The 18,950-nt window shown below is 47.7% G+C and overlaps 1 protein-coding gene across 1 annotated transcript in view; it reads left to right on the top strand.

The window, feature by feature from the left end:
- Window positions 1-3,393: 3,393 nt before the first annotated feature.
- LOC119845044 (protein-arginine deiminase type-2) overlaps window positions 3,394-18,950 on the top strand; it is a 69,356-nt gene continuing 53,799 nt past the window's right edge. The window contains exon 1 of the mRNA XM_038376776.2: window positions 3,394-3,628. Within this exon, the coding sequence (XP_038232704.1) occupies window positions 3,537-3,628 (92 nt within the window). The 5' untranslated portion in view covers window positions 3,394-3,536. The remainder of the gene's footprint in view (window positions 3,629-18,950) is intronic.

Here is an 18,950-nt window from a genome sequence, read left to right as displayed (position 1 = left end):
AATTGGAACCCATAGCTACAGCACCGAGGAGGATATTCCCGATATGAATAGCCTCTCTTTAGCAATGCTGAGTATTTAATCTCCTCAGAATAGACGAACATCCTTGTTACCACTGATGAAGCAGGGGCTGGTCAGCAAGTCTCTGCTGGCATCACCTCTTGGCTGAGAAGGGTTAAACGGAAAACAAAAAAAGGAAATGTCGGCTGGCCATCGGTGTATTCCATACTTTTATGGCTAAGCTGCTCCCTGATTGGCTGAATCGCACTAATCTTCTTCCCGGAGCCAATCAGAATGTGGTTATTCCTAAACAGTGCACGGTGCGTGTCACTCCCCAGAAGCGACATCCACCAAGCACAATGAACAATGACATCTCCCTCTGTTGTTGGCCTCATTGTAACAGAATGTTGTCAAAAGAGCAATGATCCAGCTATGCTTGGGCATTCCTTTTCCATATATGCTCTGGCTCTGGCTCTGCATTTCATTGCTATCAACCAAGGACCATCCCTGTCGCAGGGATGTGCATTACTTTGCATTTATCAACATTGAATTTCATCTGCCATTTTGTTGCCCAGTCACCCAATTTTGAGAGATCCTTTTGTAGCTCTTTGCAGTATGCCTGGGTCTTAACTATCTTGAGTAGTTTTGTATCATCTTCAAATATTGCCACCTCACTGATTACCCCTTTTTCCAGATCATTTATAAATATGTTGAATAGGACTGGTCCCAGTACAGACCCCTGGTGGACACTCTTTACTTCTCTCCAGTCTGAAAATTGACCATTTATTCCTACCCTTTGTTTCCTATCTTTTAACCAGCTACCAATCCATGAGAGGATCTTCCCTCCTATTCCATGACTGCTTACTTTGCTTAAGGGCCTTTGGTGAGGAACCTTGTCAAAGGCTTTCTGAGAATCACGATAATGATAAGTACACTATATTCACTGGATCCCCCTTGTCTACATGCTTGTTGACCCCCTCTAGTAGATTGGTGAGGCATGATTTCCCTTTACAAAAAACAGGTTGACTTTTCCCCCAACAAATTATGTTAATCCATGTTTCTGAGAATTTCGTTCTTATAGTTTCAACCAGTTTGCCCGGTACTGAAGTCAGGCATACTGGCCTGATATTGCCAGGATCACCTCTGGAGCCCTTTTTAAAAACTGGAGTCACATTAGCTATCCTCCAGTCATTTGGTACAGAAGCTGATTTAAATGACAGGTTACAAACTATAGTTAGTAGTGCTGCAATTTCACATTTGAGTTCCTTCAGAACTTTTGGGTGATACCATCTGGGCCTGGTGATTTATTACTGTTTAGTTTATCAATTTGTTCCAAAACCTCCTCTAATGACACCTCAACCTGGGGCAGTTCCTCAGATTTGTCACCTAGAAAGAAGGCTCAGATTTGGGAATCTCCCTCACATCCTCAGCTGTGAAGACTGATGCAAAGAATTCATTTCATTTCTCTGCAATGGCCTCATCGTTTTTGTGTGCTCCTTTAGCATCTCGATTGTCCAATGGCCCCACTGGTTGTTTAGCAGGCTTCCTGCTTCTGATGCACTTAAAAAAATTTTGCTATTACTTTTTGAGTCTTTGGCTAGCTGTTCTTCAAATTCTTTTTTTGGCCTTCCTAATTATATTTTTACACTTCATTTGCCAGAGTTTATGCTCCTTTCTATTTTCCTCACTAGAATTTAACTTCCACTTTTTAAAGGATACCTTTTTGTCTCCCACTGCTTCTTTTACTTTGTTGTTTAGCCACGGTGGCACTTTTTTGGTTCTTTTACTATGTTTTTTTTTAAAATTTAGGGTGTACATTTAAGTAGAGCCTCTATTATGGCAATTTGTCAGTAATAGTATAGCTGTGACACTTTTTTGTATTTTTATAACTGATTTTGTAAGCAAGCAGTTTTTAAGTGAGGTGAAACTGGGGGGCATGCAAGACAAATCAGACTCCTGAAAGGGATACAGTAGTCTGGAAAGATTGAGAGCCACTGCATTAGATCATTGAGGCTAGGGCATGGGTATCCAGAAATTAAATTGACTAAAATGTCACCCAGGGACCCAGACTGTAAGCTCTTCAGGACAGGGACTGTGCTTTGTTATGTGTTTACACAGCATCTAGGACCAAAAGGGATCTCCATTCTGACTGGGATCTTTGATGTTTCTAAATTTCTAACAGGTTTAATCATTTAAAGCTGGTTATCTTGTACCCCAGGGAAGACATTTTCTTTTTAAAACATGTTTCAAAAACATATATTTAACTTGAGCATTAATAAACTCATTAAATGAGACACTATAACAAAAGAAAAATCTATATACATCTATAAACATATTTATCCTATTTTTTTTCCACCGAATGCATCCAATGAAGTGAGCTGTAGCTCACGAAAGCTTATGCTCAAATACATTTGTTCATCTCTAAGGTGCCACAAGTACTCCTTTTCCTTTTGCGAATACAGACTAACACGGCTGCTACTCTGAAATCTATAAACATAGTGCATGTTAAATGATTCAATAGTGGATGAATTACGACTGCCCTACACATCAGAAAAGGAGTACTTAGTGGCACTTTAGAGATTAACAAATTTATTTGAGCGTAAGCTTTCATGAGCTACAGCTCACTTCATTGGATGCATTCGGTGGAAAATACAGTGGGGAGATTTATATACACAGAGACATGAAACAATGGGTGTTACCATACACACTGTAAGGAGAGTGCTCACTTAAGATGAGCTGTTACCATCAGAGAGATTCATCTTGCTGCTTTTTTTCCCTACACACAATTTTTAGCTATGGCACTGTCCCTTTAACTTTAGTGTTAAAAATGTGACAGTTTTGAGAGAGAGACTTCTTCAAATCATCAGACAACTGTCTCTGCTTAGTGAGACCAGCAGCACACTGGAGGAGGAAGGAAAGAGAGGGCAGCTGATTTGAAAGCCCCATAACCTGCCGCCGGCTAAGGACTCTCAGATGCTCGCCAGACCGTACCCCCCTAATGCTGGCACCCTCGTGCAGTGTGGCTTGCACTGCCCCCAGGGACTGTGCCAGGTTCAGGTTTCCTCGGTGATACTTGTGCAGCAAGGTCACTACGGAGGAAGATCTTGGGCTGATTGCATAGGGATCGGTTTACAGCTCGGCCGGGTCTGAGTTTGAGACAGCGGGGGGAGCCCCTTGCCTGGGGCTTGGAGCTGTCTGGGGTCTGCCCCCAAGCTCATGTTCATATCCCCTATAGTGAGGATGCAGCCCCCGGGCTATGGGGGAAGGGGACTGGCGGGGGGGGGGGGGTTGCACTGGGGGAAATTGCCCCAAACCTCCCCCTTTCTAAATACAAAGGCGAGGCCCCAGCCGGGCAGTTGGCTGCCGCTGATTGGCTCCCTGGGGGCCCAGTGGGGCGGAGGGGGCGTGTCTGGGGTCAGGGGGATAAGCCGGGGCTCGCTGCCGCTGGAGCCGCTGCTGGCTCGGACTCACCTGGCGGCAGGTGGGGCAGGAGGCGGCGGGCGGCGGCTGGACAGCGCCGGGCGCTGCTCAGCGGGGAGATGCTGCGGGATCGGACTCTCCGGCTGCAGTATGGGAGCCGCATGGAGGCGGTGTGTGTGCTGGGCACCCAGATCTCCGCCGACGTGTACGGGTGAGTGTCGGCCCCCAGGGCAGCTTCCGGGCACCCTGCCCCTGCTGCACCCCCCCCCACTGTGTGTCCCCCTGCCGCACCCCCCCACTGTGCCCCCGGGCACCCTGCCCCTGCCGCACCCCCCCACTGTGCCCTGGGCACCCTGCCCCTGCTGCATTCCCCCCATTGTGCCCCAGCACCTGGGCACCCTGCCACAGCCCCCCACTGTGTGCCCTCAGCATCCTTCCCCTGCTGCACCCCCTGCTGTATCCCCCCCACTGTGCCCCCACCACCTGGGCACCCTGCCACAGCCCCCCACTGTATGCCGTCAGCACCCTCCCCCCGCTGCACCTCCCACTGCACTCCTGGCCCCAGGCACCCTCCCCCCGCTGCACTCCCCCACTGTGCTCCCAGCACCTGGGCACCCTCTCCCCTGCTGCATCCCCCCACTGTGCCCCTGGGCACCCTCCCCCTGCTGCATCCCCCCACTGTGCCCGCAGTACCTGGGCACCCTGCCACAGCCCCCCACTATGTGCCCTCAGCACCCTGCCCCTGCTGCACCCCCTGCTGTGCCTCTGGGCACCCTGCCCCTGCTGCATCCCCCCACTGTCCAACAGTACCTGGGCACCCTGCCACAGCCCCCCACTGTATGCCGTCAGCACCCTTCCCCTGATGCACCCCCCACTGCACCCCTGGCACCTGGGCACCCTTCCCCTGATGCACCCCCCACTGGACCCCTGGCACCTGGGCACCCTTCCCCTGATGCACCCCCCACTGCACCCCTGGCACCTGGGCACCCTTCCCCTGATGCACCCCCCACTGCACCCCTGGCACCTGGGCACCCTTCCCCCACTGCACCCTCCCCCACTGTGCCCCCGGGCCCCCTGCCCTGCCGCACCCCCCCCCACTGTGCCCCCGGGCCCCCTGCCCCTGCCACACACCCCCTGTGCTCCCAGCACCTGGGCACCCTCCCCCTGCTGCACCCCCCCACTGTGCCCCTGGGCACCCTCCCCATGCTGCATCCCTCCACTGTGTCCCCAGCACCTGGGCATCCTGCCACAGCCCCCCACTGTGTGCCCTCAGCACCCTTCCCCTGCTGCACCCCCTGCTGCACCCTGGCATCTGGGCACCGTTCCCCTGCTGCACCCCCCACTGCACCCCTGGCACCTGGGCATCCTTCCGCTGCTGCACCCCCCGCTGTGCCCCTGGGCATCCTTCTTCTGCTATACCTATCCTTCCCCATACTGCACTCCTGACACTGAAGCACCCTTCCTTTGTTACACTCACGCACACACTGCCCCTGCAGCCTTCACTTGGCAGCCTCTCAGTGCTCCATCTGCACCCAGGCACCTTGCACTTCCTTTCCTCCTGAACTCAGCCAGCACTTAGTGCTCCCCTGCAGCCAGGCATTATTTTTCCTTTGTAGGTGCCCGGTCTGTAATGCCCATCCCCCTTCTGCAGCTCACCTGCCCTGTTACGGGTTTTCCCACCCTGCCCCTTTGCACCCATCTCCCCTCCCCTAGGAAGCTCTTATTTAATGAGTGTGGTCACTTAAACAGTGCCTGGGGGATCAAAATCCAGCATTTGACTCACAGGGAGAGGGGCATGTGGGTGTCAGTCATGGCCCCAGGAGCAGTGGGTGCGGGAGTCAGATTCAGTCCTGAGCCCTGGATTCCTGCACTTCTGATTTTATTGCTGCTTGTGCTGGGGCAGGAGGTGGTGGAGTGGTTTGCCAGCTCCGGAGCAGGCCCAACCTAACCTTGCCACGACCCTGGGACTTTCAGTGTTATACAGGTCTCTTCACTTGTATATTAGTGGCCATCAGAGATGCCTTGGGGGGTGAGAACTATGTCAATGGGGTGGTGGCTGTGGGGTGAGGTTCTTTCTTGTGTAATGTAAGTAGCAAGGCATCCAAAGATCACAACACAGTAAACCTTGGTGGAGATGCCAGCTGGCATTCTACCCCCCCCCCCCCCCCCATGGAGCACTCTGTTCCCACAGGTGTCGCTGGCTGGTTGTGCTTGTCCCCCATTGTTAAACAGAGCTGTTTGCAGGGAATGCAATCTCTGCTTCCCTTTCCAGGACAATGACACCAGCCACTCCTTAGGGTGAATGTGGCTTAAAGAAACACAAGCCTTTGACCTTGGCAACATTAAGGAAATGTGCACCTATGCAAACAGATTGATGCAGTTACCCCAAGGCAAAGTCTTTAACACAAACACACTGCAGTCACCGAAGCAAACAGCGCTGGCATAAACCCCCTCTTTGTGCCAGTGCAGCACATCTCTACGAGAGGGTTGTGTCACAGCAGTGACTTGCACTGATGGGCATTTCCTTAACCTAGGGACAGCCTTATTGTCCTGTTGGGGAAATCTCAAAGCTCTTCAAGTATTCATTAATACCCCCCGCCCCCAGAGCAGCTCCTAGCTCTGTGAGGGGGGGTATTAATGAATGAATTAATTAATTAAATTGTTTGTCTCTAAGATGCCACAAGTCCTCCTTTTCTTTTAGCTCTAAACTAGTGCTCTTCATCAGTGGATCTCAACACACTTTTTATAAAGGAGTTCGGTATCATTATCCCCATTTCACAGATGAGGAAATTGAGGCACAGGGAGGGGAAGTGACTTGTCCAAGGTCACACAGAAAGCTAACCGCAGACCTGAGAATAGAACCCAGGTCTCCTGATTCCCAATCCAGTGTTCTACCCACTAGGTCACACTGCTTCCCTGAGGCCAGCGTTAATCCTCATTTGCCAATGGTTACGCTGAGGGGAGACTTCTCAGGCTATCCAGCGCTTTCATTTATTTGGGTGCGGGCAATACTCCACACTGTGCAGCAGCAGGCTAAAAAGACTTGTAGATGCTTTAAAGGTGTGCACTCAGCCAGCCTCAAATTTGTAATTATGGCAGAAAAATTCAAATCCAGCAAATCACACCAGACACCCCAGTGTTGCAGGTGGTTCAATATGGGATTTTGGCTCAGCTCTTCAGTGTATAGGCAAAGCCACAAAATTCAGATCTGGGGGGTCCAGGTTCTGTTCATTGCCTCTGAAGCTTCTGGTACTGGCCACTGTTAGAAGACAGGACATTGGGCTAGCTGGACAATTGATCAGACCCAGTATGGCCAATCTCATGTGTCCTATCCGATGCATCCCCTGTCTGAGGATTGTGCCCTGCCTTTACAGGTGGATAGACTCAGTGATCTGAATGGTCCTCCATCCATAACGTCTGTGATCCTTATGGAATTCTGATGACTTTATTTATGAGTTACATATTATTTCTAGGAAGATGTCAGGCAGCTGGTAGAGCTACTCTGCAAAACTCCTGGTCAGCAGGTGGTAATCTGGGAAGGGAATAAACATTTAGCTGTCACTTTCTAGTCCGTGAGATATATTGTCTATATTTTTAACAGCCAGCCATCAGCTATGAGCTCTCTTAATCCAATATAAACCACTGTTGTCATTGTAAACTGTTATTTACAGCTGATGGTGCTCCGTTGCTCCTTCAAACACAGCACTTTTTCTGGCCCTCTGCCTTGATGCTGACAAATAGTCCCTTGGGCTTTAAAAACCGGGCCTGTGTGAACCCAGGGGAAGCAGAGCTTTAAAGACTTGAGGAAAAAAGAAAAGGAGTACTTGTGGCACCTTAGAGACTAACAAATTTATTAGAGCATAAGCTTTCGTGAGCTACAGCTCACTGGACTTGAGACATATTTGCATGAAGCAAAGCATCCATGCTGGGCACCATCTGTGAATGGGTAAGATTTACAGACCCTTTGCATGGACAGTGGAAATGCGATGTTCTCCATCAGAAATGGACCCATTGTGTCCTGAAATGATCAGGGGAAAATTTGGTCCTCCAGTAATGCTCTACATCACATTGTAAGCAGCTAGAGGATAATAGGGTGATAAATAATAACCAGCACGGATTTGCCAAGAATAAATTATGCCAGACTTTCCTTTTCTGGTAGGGATATTGGCCTAGAGGAATGGGAAGAAGCAGTAAACATGATTTAGCTCCATTTTAATAAGGCTTTTGGCTCAGTCCCATGTGCAGTATTGTTGTAGCCATGTTGGTTCCAGGATAGCTCTCTCCAACAGGAGTTGGTCCAATAAAAGATGTTACCTCCCCCACCTTGTCTCTCACAGTCCCGTGTGATGTTCTCATAAGCACACTAGGGAAATGCAGTCTAGATGAAACTACTATAAAGTGCGTGGACAGCTGGTTGAAAAACTGTACTCAAAGAGGAGTTGTCAGTGGTTTGCTGCCAAACTGGGAGAACATATCTAATGGTGTCATAGAATATCAGCATTGGAAGGGACCTCAGGAGGTCATCTAGTGCAACACCCTCTCAAAGCAGGACCAATCCCCAATTTTTGTCCAAGACCCCTAAATGGCCCCCTCAAGGATTGAACTCACAATCCTGGGTTAAGCAGGCTAATGCTCAAACCACTGAGCTATCTCTCCCTCCCAGCGGTCTGTCCTGGATCTAGTACAGGTCAATATTTTCCTTAACAACTTGGATAATAGAGGGGAGAGTATGCTTCTAAAATGTATGGATGACACTGAACTTGGAGGGGCTACCAGCACTTTGGAGGACAGGATCCAAAATCAAAATGACCTTGATAAACAGTAGAATTTGTCTGAAATCAACAAGGTGAAATTCAATAAAGACCTGTGCAAAGTACTGTCCTGGAAACGAAAAAATCAAATGCACAGCTACAAAATGGGGAATAACTGCCGAGGCAGTAACATTACTGCAAAGGACCTGGAGGTTCTAGTGGATCATAAAGGGAATATGAGCCAGCAATGCGATGCCGTTGCAAAAAGGCTAATATTGCGGGATGTATTAACAGGAGTGTTGTATGTAAGACACAGGAGCTAACTGTTCCACTCTGTTCAGCACTGGTGAGGCCTCAGCTGGAGAACTTTCAGAGGAGCAGCCATGTTAGTCTGTATTCGCAAAAAGAAAAGGAGGACTTGTGGCACCTTAGAGACTAACAAATTTATTTGAGCATAAGCTTTCGTGAGCTACAGCTGTAGCTGTAGCTCACGAAAGCTTATGCTCAAATAAATTTGTTAGTCTCTAAGGTGCCACAAGCTGGAGAACTGTGTCCGATTCTGGGCACTGTCCTTTAGGAAAGTTGTGGGCAAATTGGAGAGAGTCCAGAGGAGAGCTACAAGAATGATAACAGGTTTAGAAAACCTGATCTATGAGGAAAGGTGAAAACACTGGGCACATGTAGTCTTAAGAAAAGAAGACTGATAAGTCTTCAGGTATCTGCAGGGCTGTTCGAAAGGTTGGCCAAGAAGTTAATGGGCTTAATCTGCATCAAGAGATTTAGGTTAGATATTAGGAAAAGCATTCGAACTTTAAGGATACTTAAGCACTGGAACAGGTTACCTAGAGAGGTTGTGGAATAGCCATCATTGGAGGTTTTCAAGAACAGGTTGGACAAACCCCTGTCAGGCAGGGCCGAATTAAGGCATAAACTAAGTAAGCTACAGTTTAGGGCCTCGCAATATGGGGGGGCCTCTAAAAAAGAAAAATCTGACTCTATTTCAAATGTTATCAAAATCGGTTGATAAATAAAGGAGATATGGGGGGGGAGAGTCTCTCTAAATATAGATATTCAAATATGACAAAAATATACATATCTGGCTACACAAATACCCTTACCTGTCACTAATTGTTCATTATTGACAGGTGGGAGGCCAGGGCTGAGAAAAAAAAATAATTGCACTTGCAAAATTAGTATTTCTACGAATAAGTCTGCTTATCGGTCTCCTAAGGCAGCGTTTTGTTGGCCAGCTGCTACTGGTAAAGTTCTGACTGTGCCTTCAGATCTTATTTCAACAAATAAATAATCTCACTGCCGATAAACCCGGGAAAAATGGGAGCTCGGAGACAGCAGTGTCATGAAACAATCCTACCAAGCTTTTCTCGTACGGGACTCGTCCTAGGAGTGACGTCACGTATCGCGTCCCCCTTGGCGGGTAATAGCCAGAGGGGCACCGTCTTTTGTTTGCGGTCCAGCACACTCAGTCGTGTAGTGCCTTCACTCCTGTTTTTCTTCGTTTTTTAAGGGTCCGTGTGATCTTTCCTCTTCTGATCTGTACATACGGACAATTGTGTGTGTTGGGGCGCACGCCGCTTTCTGCTCCATGCGCTGTCTGTGCTTCACGTGATTGAGTTTGCAGGTGATCGTCTTATAGACTTGGGTCGAGTGGATTTTGAAGAGGATATATTTGTGTTGGTTTCCCTCCATCAGTTTCGGGAACCTTCACAGTAAATATCAAAGTGCTAACGAAAGAATAAATAAAGGGTTTGAGAGAAGTAAAGGAAGCATTCTGAGTACTTGGTGAGCAAGTTATTTCAAACTATGTGCATATATGATTTATAGGCTATTAAAGTCTATAATATTCATTATATTTGCTTGAATATAGGCTAGTTTTTCCTCACTTTTTCAGTGCCTGTCTAGAGATTACCAGTCTCTTTTCTGGTAAATTCTTTTTCTTTCACACATATAGCTTGTTGTCACTCTGTATGTCTGAGGTGTTTACTCGAGATTAATTAGTGGTCCTGGGGGAGACAGAGGATAGAGAAGTGAATGTGAAGAGAGATCTCTGCCTAGAAAGTGCTGCGAGAAAAGCTATCTGCCCTAAGCATTCTATGCATCGAAAGTGACAAACTCCATAGCTTATCATTCAAGGACATCATCAGTGACTTTGCTCTCTAAAAATCCCGAAAGAAAATGTTTTCAATTTCAGAGTTAAAATTAATGTGATGTACAAACAGACATACTGCAGGTTGCTTCCATTCAGTAAGCTGATCTGTGTAAATGTAATTGCTTTTGTGTTCCTGTAGATATAAAATTTTCATATCTACTAATTAAGAAATCATAGATGAAAATGTTACTTTGAAACTATTTTATAATGCAAACAGGCATCTTGCAAGATATGTTTTAGTTAGATGATTATTATTCTATTTTTACAACTTTGCCTTTGTATATATGCAAATATAAAGCTTTCGTGTTTATATATTCAATGTCCTTTCTGTGCAAATAATAAATTAATTTTACACTTGACATAAAAAGAAAAGGAGTACTTGTGGCACCTTAGAGACTAACAAATTTATTAGAGCATAAGCTTTCGTGAGCTACAGCTCACTTCATCGGATGCCTTTGGTGGAAAAAACAGAGGAGAGATTTATATACACACACACAGAGAACATGAAACAATGGGTTTATCATACACACTGTAAGGAGAGTGATCACTTAAGATAAGCCATCACCAGCAGGGGGGGGGGAGGAGGAAAACCTTTCATGGTGACAAGCAAGGTAGGCTAATTCCAGCAGTTAACAAGAATATCAGAGGAACAGTGGGGGGGAGGGGTGGGAGGGAGAAATACCATGGGGAAATAGTTTTACTTTGTGTAATGACTCATCCATTCCCAGTCTCTATTCAAGCCTAAGTTAATTGTATCCAGTTTGCAAATTAATTCCAATTCAGCAGTCTCTCGTTGGAGTCTGTTTTTGAAGCTTTTTTGTTGAAGTATAGCCACTCTTAGGTCTGTGATCGAGTGACCAGAGAGATTGAAGTGCATAGGTCGGAGTATGAACAAGAGGCTACTAGGCAGCTCTCCAACACCACTTTCTACAAGCCATTACCCTCTGATCCCACTGAAAGTTACCAAAAGAAACTACAGCATTTGCTCAAGAAACTCCCTGAAAAAGCACAAGAACAAATCTGCACAGACACACCCCTGGAGCCCCGACCTGGGGTATTCTATCTGCTACCCAAGATCCATAAACCTGGAAATCCTGGACGTCCCATCATCTCAGGCATTGGCACCCTGACAGCAGGATTGTCTGGCTATGTAGACTCCCTCCTCAGGCCCTTCGTTACCAGCACTCCCAGCTATCTTCGAGACACCACCGATTTCCTGAGGAAACTACAGTCCATTGGTGATCTTCCTAAAAACACCATCCTAGCCACTATGGATGTAGAAGCCCTCTACACCAACATTCCACACAAAGATGGACTACAAGCCGTCAGGAACAGTATCCCCGATACTGTCACGGCTAACCTGGTGGCTGAACTTTGTGACTTTGTCCTGACCCACAACTATTTCACATTTGGTGACAATGTATACCTTCAAATCAGCGGCACTGCGATGGGTACTCGCATGGCCCCACAGTATGCCAACATTTTTATGGCTGACTTAGAACAACGCTTCCTCAGCTCTCGTCCCCTAATGCCCCTACTCTACTTGCGCTACATTGATGACATCTTCATCATCTGGACCCATGGAAAAGAAGCTCTTGAGGAATTCCACCATGATTTCAACAATTTCCATCCCACCATCAACCTCAGCCTGGACCAGTCCACACAAGAGATCCACTTCCTGGACACTACGGTGCTAATAAGCGATGGTCACATACACACCACCCTATATCGGAAACCTACTGACCGCTATTCCTACCTACATGCCTCTAGCTTTCATCCAGATCATACCACTCGATCCATTGTCTACAGCCAAGCGCTACGATATAACCGCATTTGCTCCAACCCCTCAGACAGAGACAAACACCTACAAGATCTCTATCATGCATTCCTACAACTACAATACCCACCTGCTGAAGTGAAGAAACAGATTGACAGAGCCAGAAGAGTACCCAGAAGTCACCTACTACAGGACAGGCCCAACAAAGAAAACAACAGAACGCCACTAGCCATCACCTTCAGCCCCCAACTAAAACCTCTCCAACGCATCATCAAGGATCTACAACCTATCCTGAAGGACGACCCATCACTCTCACAGATCTTGGGAGACAGACCAGTCCTTGCTTACAGACAGCCCCCCAATCTGAAGCAAATACTCACCAGCAACCATACACCACACAACAGAACCACTAACCCAGGAACCTATCCTTGCAACAAAGCCCGTTGCCAATTCTGTCCACATATCTATTCAGGGGATACCATCATAGGGCCTAATCACATCAGCCACACTATCAGAGGCTCGTTCACCTGCGCATCTACCAATGTGATATATGCCATCATGTGCCAGCAATGCCCCTCTGCCATGTACATTGGCCAAACTGGACAGTCTCTACGTAAAAGAATGAATGGACACAAATCAGACGTCAAGAATTATAACATTCAAAAACCAGTTGGAGAACACTTCAATCTCTCTGGTCACTCGATCACAGACCTAAGAGTGGCTATCCTTCAACAAAAAAGCTTCAAAAACAGACTCCAACGAGAGACTGCTGAATTGGAATTAATTTGCAAACTGGATACAATTAACTTAGGCTTGAATAGAGACTGGGAATGGATGAGTCATTACACAAAGTAAAACTATTTCCCCATGGTATTTCTCCCTCCCACCCCACCCCCCACTGTTCCTCTGATATTCTTCACAGGTTTCAGAGTAGCAGCCGTGTTAGTCTGTATTCGCAAAAAGAAAAGGAGTACCCGTGGCACCTTAGAGACTAACAAATTTATTAGAGCATAAGCTTTCGTGAGCTACAGCTCACTTAAGTGAGCTGTAGCTCACGAAAGCTTATGCTCTAATAAATTTGTTAGTCTCTAAGGTGCCACGGGTACTCCTTTTCTTTTTTCTGATATTCTTGTTAACTGCTGGAATTAGCCTACCTTGCTTGTCACCATGAAAGGTTTTCCTCCTTTCCCCCCCCTGCTGCTGGTGATGGCTTATCTTAAGTGATCACTCTCCTTACAGTGTGTATGATAAACCCATTGTTTCATGTTCTCTGTGTGTGTGTATATAAATCTCTCCTCTGTTTTTTCCACCAAATGCATCCGATGAAGTGAGCTGTAGCTCACGAAAGCTTATGCTCTAATAAATTTGTTAGTCTCTAAGGTGCCACAAGTACTCCTTTTCTTTTTGCGAATACAGACTAACACGGCTGCTACTCTGAAACACTTGACATAGTTTAGGGCTTCAGAATGTCATAATCCAGCCCTGTCAGGCTGGTCTAGGTATACGAGTGCATCCTAACAATTAATGGATTTTTTTTTTCCCCTTTGCAACACTCCATGAGGTAGGGAAAAACTATCAGGTGAGACTGAGTGACTTGCCCAGCATCACACAGGAAGTCTAAGGCTGAGCTGGGATATGAGCCCAAGTCTCCTACATCCCTGTCCTCTAGACCACACTACCCCATCGAGTGAAGTTGGCAGGGTGTGTGTGTGTGAGAGAGTGAGAGAGAGAATTAAAAAAAGAAATACCAGTACTTTACTGTCCAGATCACAGACGCTGACTCCGTGAGTGCTCCGGGGCTGCAGCACCCACAGGGGAAAAAATAGTGGGTGCTCAGCATCTACCGCCAGCTCCACCGATCAGCTCCCCCCCCAGCCCTCCCACCCGCTGGCATCCCCCCCAGATCACCACCTCCCCCTTCCTCCCAGCACCTCCTGCCTGCCTCAGATCAAGTGTTTGTTTAGCAGCATGCAGGAGGCACTGGGGGGGAAGGAGTGAGGGCAGGGCATGCTCAGGGGAGGGGGCAGAACGGGGATGGGAAGAGGTGGGGCAGGGATGGGGCCTTGGGGGAAGAGGTGGATGGGGCCTGGGGCAGAGCGGGGGTCGAGCACCCATAGGGAAAGTAGAATGTTGGCACATATGGTCCAGATTCTGGTCTGAATGAAGTCAGCAGAAGTTCTCCTCCGCTCCAGAAGGCTGGGCCCTTTGGTTTCTAAACGCTTTTCACACAGTAGCTCCCATGTAAGCCGATGAGCGGAACTTTGCTCTCATTTACAACCGCCCCAGCCCGCTCCAAGGTCATGGCTCCTCCTTGGAAATCAAGGGCATCACCCCAGCCTATAGCAGAATCCAGCCTGATGGTTTTCACTCCCCCTGCAGTCTGTGCAGCAGGAATCTAGCCGCTCGCAGGGCTCACTTGCACCACTTCTCTTGGCAACGGTGCAAAGAGAGATTTTTTTTTTTTTTTTTTTGCACCACGAGGCACAATGGAATCACTGCCGCTCTATTTCTGCTCCATTGGACATCCTGAGTCAGGGGGGAGAAAATAATCTATCTGTTTGTTTGTCAGAGGAGGGAGTTTCTATAGCACTTTTGTCTATTGGGGTTATTACAAACACATGGTCAAATGCACATTATGAATTTTAGGATTTGACTGGGGTTGGCAGCCCAAAGAAACAATTAATGCAAGCAACTGTCTCAAAATGATACTCTTCTCCTTGCCTTTTGTCTCATCTTTTGCATCTCTATCTGCCCCTCCACATGGTATCGGCAGTCAGGTGAAACTGCCGGGGGTTGTGTAGTATGTGTCTATTTCACGACCTAGGCACATAATTGATGTTGTGGTTTAAAAAGAGAAAAACAAAAGCTTTGTTGACACTACAGCTCGCTCTAGTGAGAGCCTGGGGTGGGAATTTTTCCCTAAAATCCCTGAATGTAAATATTTACATTGCCACAGACCAGGCCCCATTTTGCCCAGCACCTAGCACACACAGAACAGAAAGATGGTCTTTGCCTGAAAGAACGGGCAATCTATGTGTCAGACAAGAGACAACAGGTGGAAAGGAGGCTAGGCAGACAAGGTTTCTCCACAAAGTTCGAGGGGGACTAGTCCGGTGAGCTGGATTTGGCCCAGGATGGAGGTTAAGGATGAGACAGGTTCTTAAAACCTGCAGAGGGGCCAGTGTGTAGGCAGAACTGTCTCTGCTCTGAATGTTTCTGAAAGGCATCATGCACCTCTAAGCTTTGCTGAAGGCCCTGTAGCCTGTTTACTTGGAATTTCCATATACAACCTTCTTGGAGGCCACGACCTGGGTGTCTCGAGTCTCTGCCTGTCCCTTGGAGAGCCAGCGAGAGGGCTTTCTTGGTGAGCATTACAGAGGGATTCTGGCCTTCGACGACTCTCAAGATAATGCAAACTCATTTGTTGAGGAGTTGGCACCGCTCCTGCCCTAGTATTTATAAGCCAGTAGCTAGCAGCTGGAATTGCCTCTCCAAACTTTCAGGCTGCTCAGGAAAGCACTGCCCCAGGGCTTCTGTAATTGCCAAATCACAGTAAGCCAGCTTTCAGTGCACAGGCCTGCATTTGCATGTGAATTTCAAGGGCATAAAGGATCACTCACTTGTGCTACCTGTTTATGATACAGCTCAGGCACCAGGTGATGTTTTGTCAATTGTCACGGCCCTATAGTTATAGTATTAGGTTGTTTGGTTTTTTTAATAGGTTTTTTAAAAAATCAAGCAAAATAGCGAAAAGGCCATCGCAGAGGGAAGACGGGGTGGGGAAGAGGAATGAGGGTGGGTGAAGAGTTAGTGCTGTGGGGTTTTTCAGTATATAGGAGTTTGGGCAAATGACACTGATTTTTATGGAGACTCCAATTCCTTGCTACAAGGATCAGGTTATCGGGAGTGAAGATTCAGATGTTGGAAGTAATGCGGGGGATTGGGAAGAAGGTACTGAAGTTGGGAGGAACCCTTAAAATGCTATTTTTCCTTGGAGTGTTTTCCAGCAATTTTCATGTCCTTGCTTGCCTTGATTCTAGTCTTTGGTGATGGGACACCAGGATCAACTTCCTAGCGCAGAAATGGAAAGGTTCCCTTTGCACTGGTGGCACCAAACTCTGCTAGAAACTGGTGTTAATAGTAACTTGGCCTGCTTTGCACATGAGTTAGCACTATTGTTCCTATACTGATGGCTGGAACTGGGGCAAAATCCCATGGTCAACGAGGCCTAAGCTGCTAAAGAACCCTTCCCTCTGCAGTTCCACCTTTGTGAGCACCTGCCCTTCCTATGTGCTGAACTCAACTGGCCTCCAACTCTGCCCAAGGTTCTAGAAATCTGCACCTAACCTGGTTGGTCTCTCTTACCGAGACTGACTGAATTTCCCCAGTAAATTGTAAATGGAAAAGAGATGTCCTCAAAGGGACGGTCCCAAGCTGCGCCCTTTCCAACAGCAGAGCTGGCTGAGAAGGTCAGAAGGACGTGCTGAGGATTGACGGACAACTTCATGAACCGATCCCCTGCCCCTTTCCTGGATGAACCAGAAAATGTTCCTCATAGGGCATCGCGACTCAAAAGAAATGGTGTCAAGATGCCTATCCCCAGTTCTTGCCTATCACCCAGGCCTCCTAAAGATGTGCAGGGCATCAGCTTGGGTTTTATGGTGCTGCCTCTTTCTTGACAATGTCTGCTCTGTTGTAAGGCCTCACAAAGGGGTGGAGGAGGGAAGGGTCCGTGTCATTGGGGAGACCAGCTAGCATCGCCGCTTGCAATGCACAGGGCTGAATGTGTCTGAAAGCAGAGAGGCTCCAGTTACTAGACATGAGCCACAGGATTAGTTGCTTTGGTAACTGTGAGTTTCTGGTTACTTGTTGCACCACCGTGGGCTGGTTATAGGATTATTTCGTAGTGACCCGCAGCAGGCGAGGGATTACAACAACACCCAGTACAGCTGAGGTCAAGCTTCATGCTCTCCTGCAGCAACAGGATGCATGGTGCAAAATCTCATCAGCTCGTCCCCCCGGGTTGGCTTTCAGAACATAACAGTCTCTGCATTAATGTTCCGAGCTAGTTTTTGGAAAGAGCCCATAATAACTGCACCTGGAAGCTTATGTTGCCAAAGCAATCAGCTCTTTGGTATTATGAAATCTGACCCATTCACTTGCTAAGGGGATGGGGAGCCACAGTGCGGTCAGCAAACAAGACTTATTCTAGTAGAGGTGAAACCAAAAGCCCTGATTCAAACATACACCCCCCCAGATGTAGGAATTCAAAACCCATATCCAGGTATCCTAGCTGCCCTGTGTCTTTGTAATGGCCTTGACCAAAACCCAGCACCTAACACCTCGGAGGGGTTTGCAGTCTGAACTAAGTTTGATTCAAATTTTGCAGCTGGCCCTTATTTCTCCAAGGGGCCAACCTACACCCCCCATGCGTTTAGGAGCAGGTGTTCAGAGTTTACATGTTCTTTTGTGAATTTTGTAGCTCTGACACATCTCATTATAACAGATTCCAGGTCCCACTGAGCAGGGCGGCAGGTAGCGTCTTGCAGAAACACCTCAGCCACACCTGTGTATATTGACTACCACTTATGACAGCGTAATTTATGTCGCTGAGGCGGGTGGAATATTCACACCCCTGACCAACATAAGTTTTGCTGACATAATTGGTAGTTTTCAGAGAAGCAGCTGTGTTAGTCTGTATCCGCAAAAAGAAAAGGAGGACTTGTGGCACCTTAGAGACTAACAAATTTATTTGAGCATAAGCTTTCGTGAGCTGTAACTCCCAAAAGCTTATGCTCAAATAAATTTGTTAGTCTCTAAGGTGCCACAAGTCCTCCTTTTCTTATAACTGGTATTGTAGACCTGGCCTCAGTTTCCCAGACCTGAAGAAGAGCCCTGTGTAAACTCAAAACTAATTTCTTTTGGGCCAATAATAGATATTACCTCACCTGCCTTGTCTTTCTAATGCAGGGACAGTATTTTTGAAGTGTTGGCCCCTGGGGAAATAGTGTAGACTGATTTGAGCTGGTTTAAGATGGCCAACAGACAAAGGAACTAGAACTGTCTAAAGCAACAGCCCTGACCTAGGGCTGGTCTCCAGGGTATGTCTACACTGCAGTTAAAAACCCATGGCTGGCCCATGCCTGCTGACTCAGGCTCGCGGGGCTGAGGACCCTGCAATGTGGGAGGGTTGCAGAGCTCAGCTGTAGCCGGAGCCCAGACGTCTACACTGCAACTGAAGAGCCCCGTTGGCTGGCATCAGCCAGCTGCTGGTTTTTAACTGCAGTGTAGCCCAGACACACCCTATATGACTCTTCCCCATTGCCGGGTTTCAGAGCCCGGGCTTCAGCCTGAGTGGGAATGTCTACACTGCTATTTTCAGCTCCACAGTCCAAGCCCCACAAGCCCGAGTCAATTGACCTGGGCCCTAAGACTCAGTGCTGCGGGTATTTCTTTGTGGTGTAGATGAACCTTCACACGCTCACTCCAAGAACTGACATCACTCTGTGACCAGAGACGGACCCCGGGAGAGGATGTGAAATACTTTAAAACCTGCCAGAGTTTCCACCTGGAAGCTGGTGTGACAGGTGCTGCAACCCCATCTTTGGGGACCATCGTGTGAATTTAATGAGCGGTTTATGTGTGACCATGTTCTACTCTGTGGGGGAGGGGTCCTGCAGCTCCTCCAGGAGCTAAAATGGGGGGAGAGGGAGGATTGCCCTGGGATTGTAAACAGCTCCAGAGAAGTTCTACCCCAGGCCATGCTTTGCATAGACTGGTTAAAACTGGGTTTTCCAGTGACTAGAGACAAAGGAAGGGGTTTTGCTGTAAAAGGTTG

Source organism: Dermochelys coriacea, chromosome 18 (assembly GCF_009764565.3).
Source record: "Dermochelys coriacea isolate rDerCor1 chromosome 18, rDerCor1.pri.v4, whole genome shotgun sequence".
NCBI lineage: Eukaryota > Metazoa > Chordata > Testudines > Dermochelyidae > Dermochelys > Dermochelys coriacea.
This window is presented reverse-complemented; position numbering and strand designations above follow the sequence as displayed.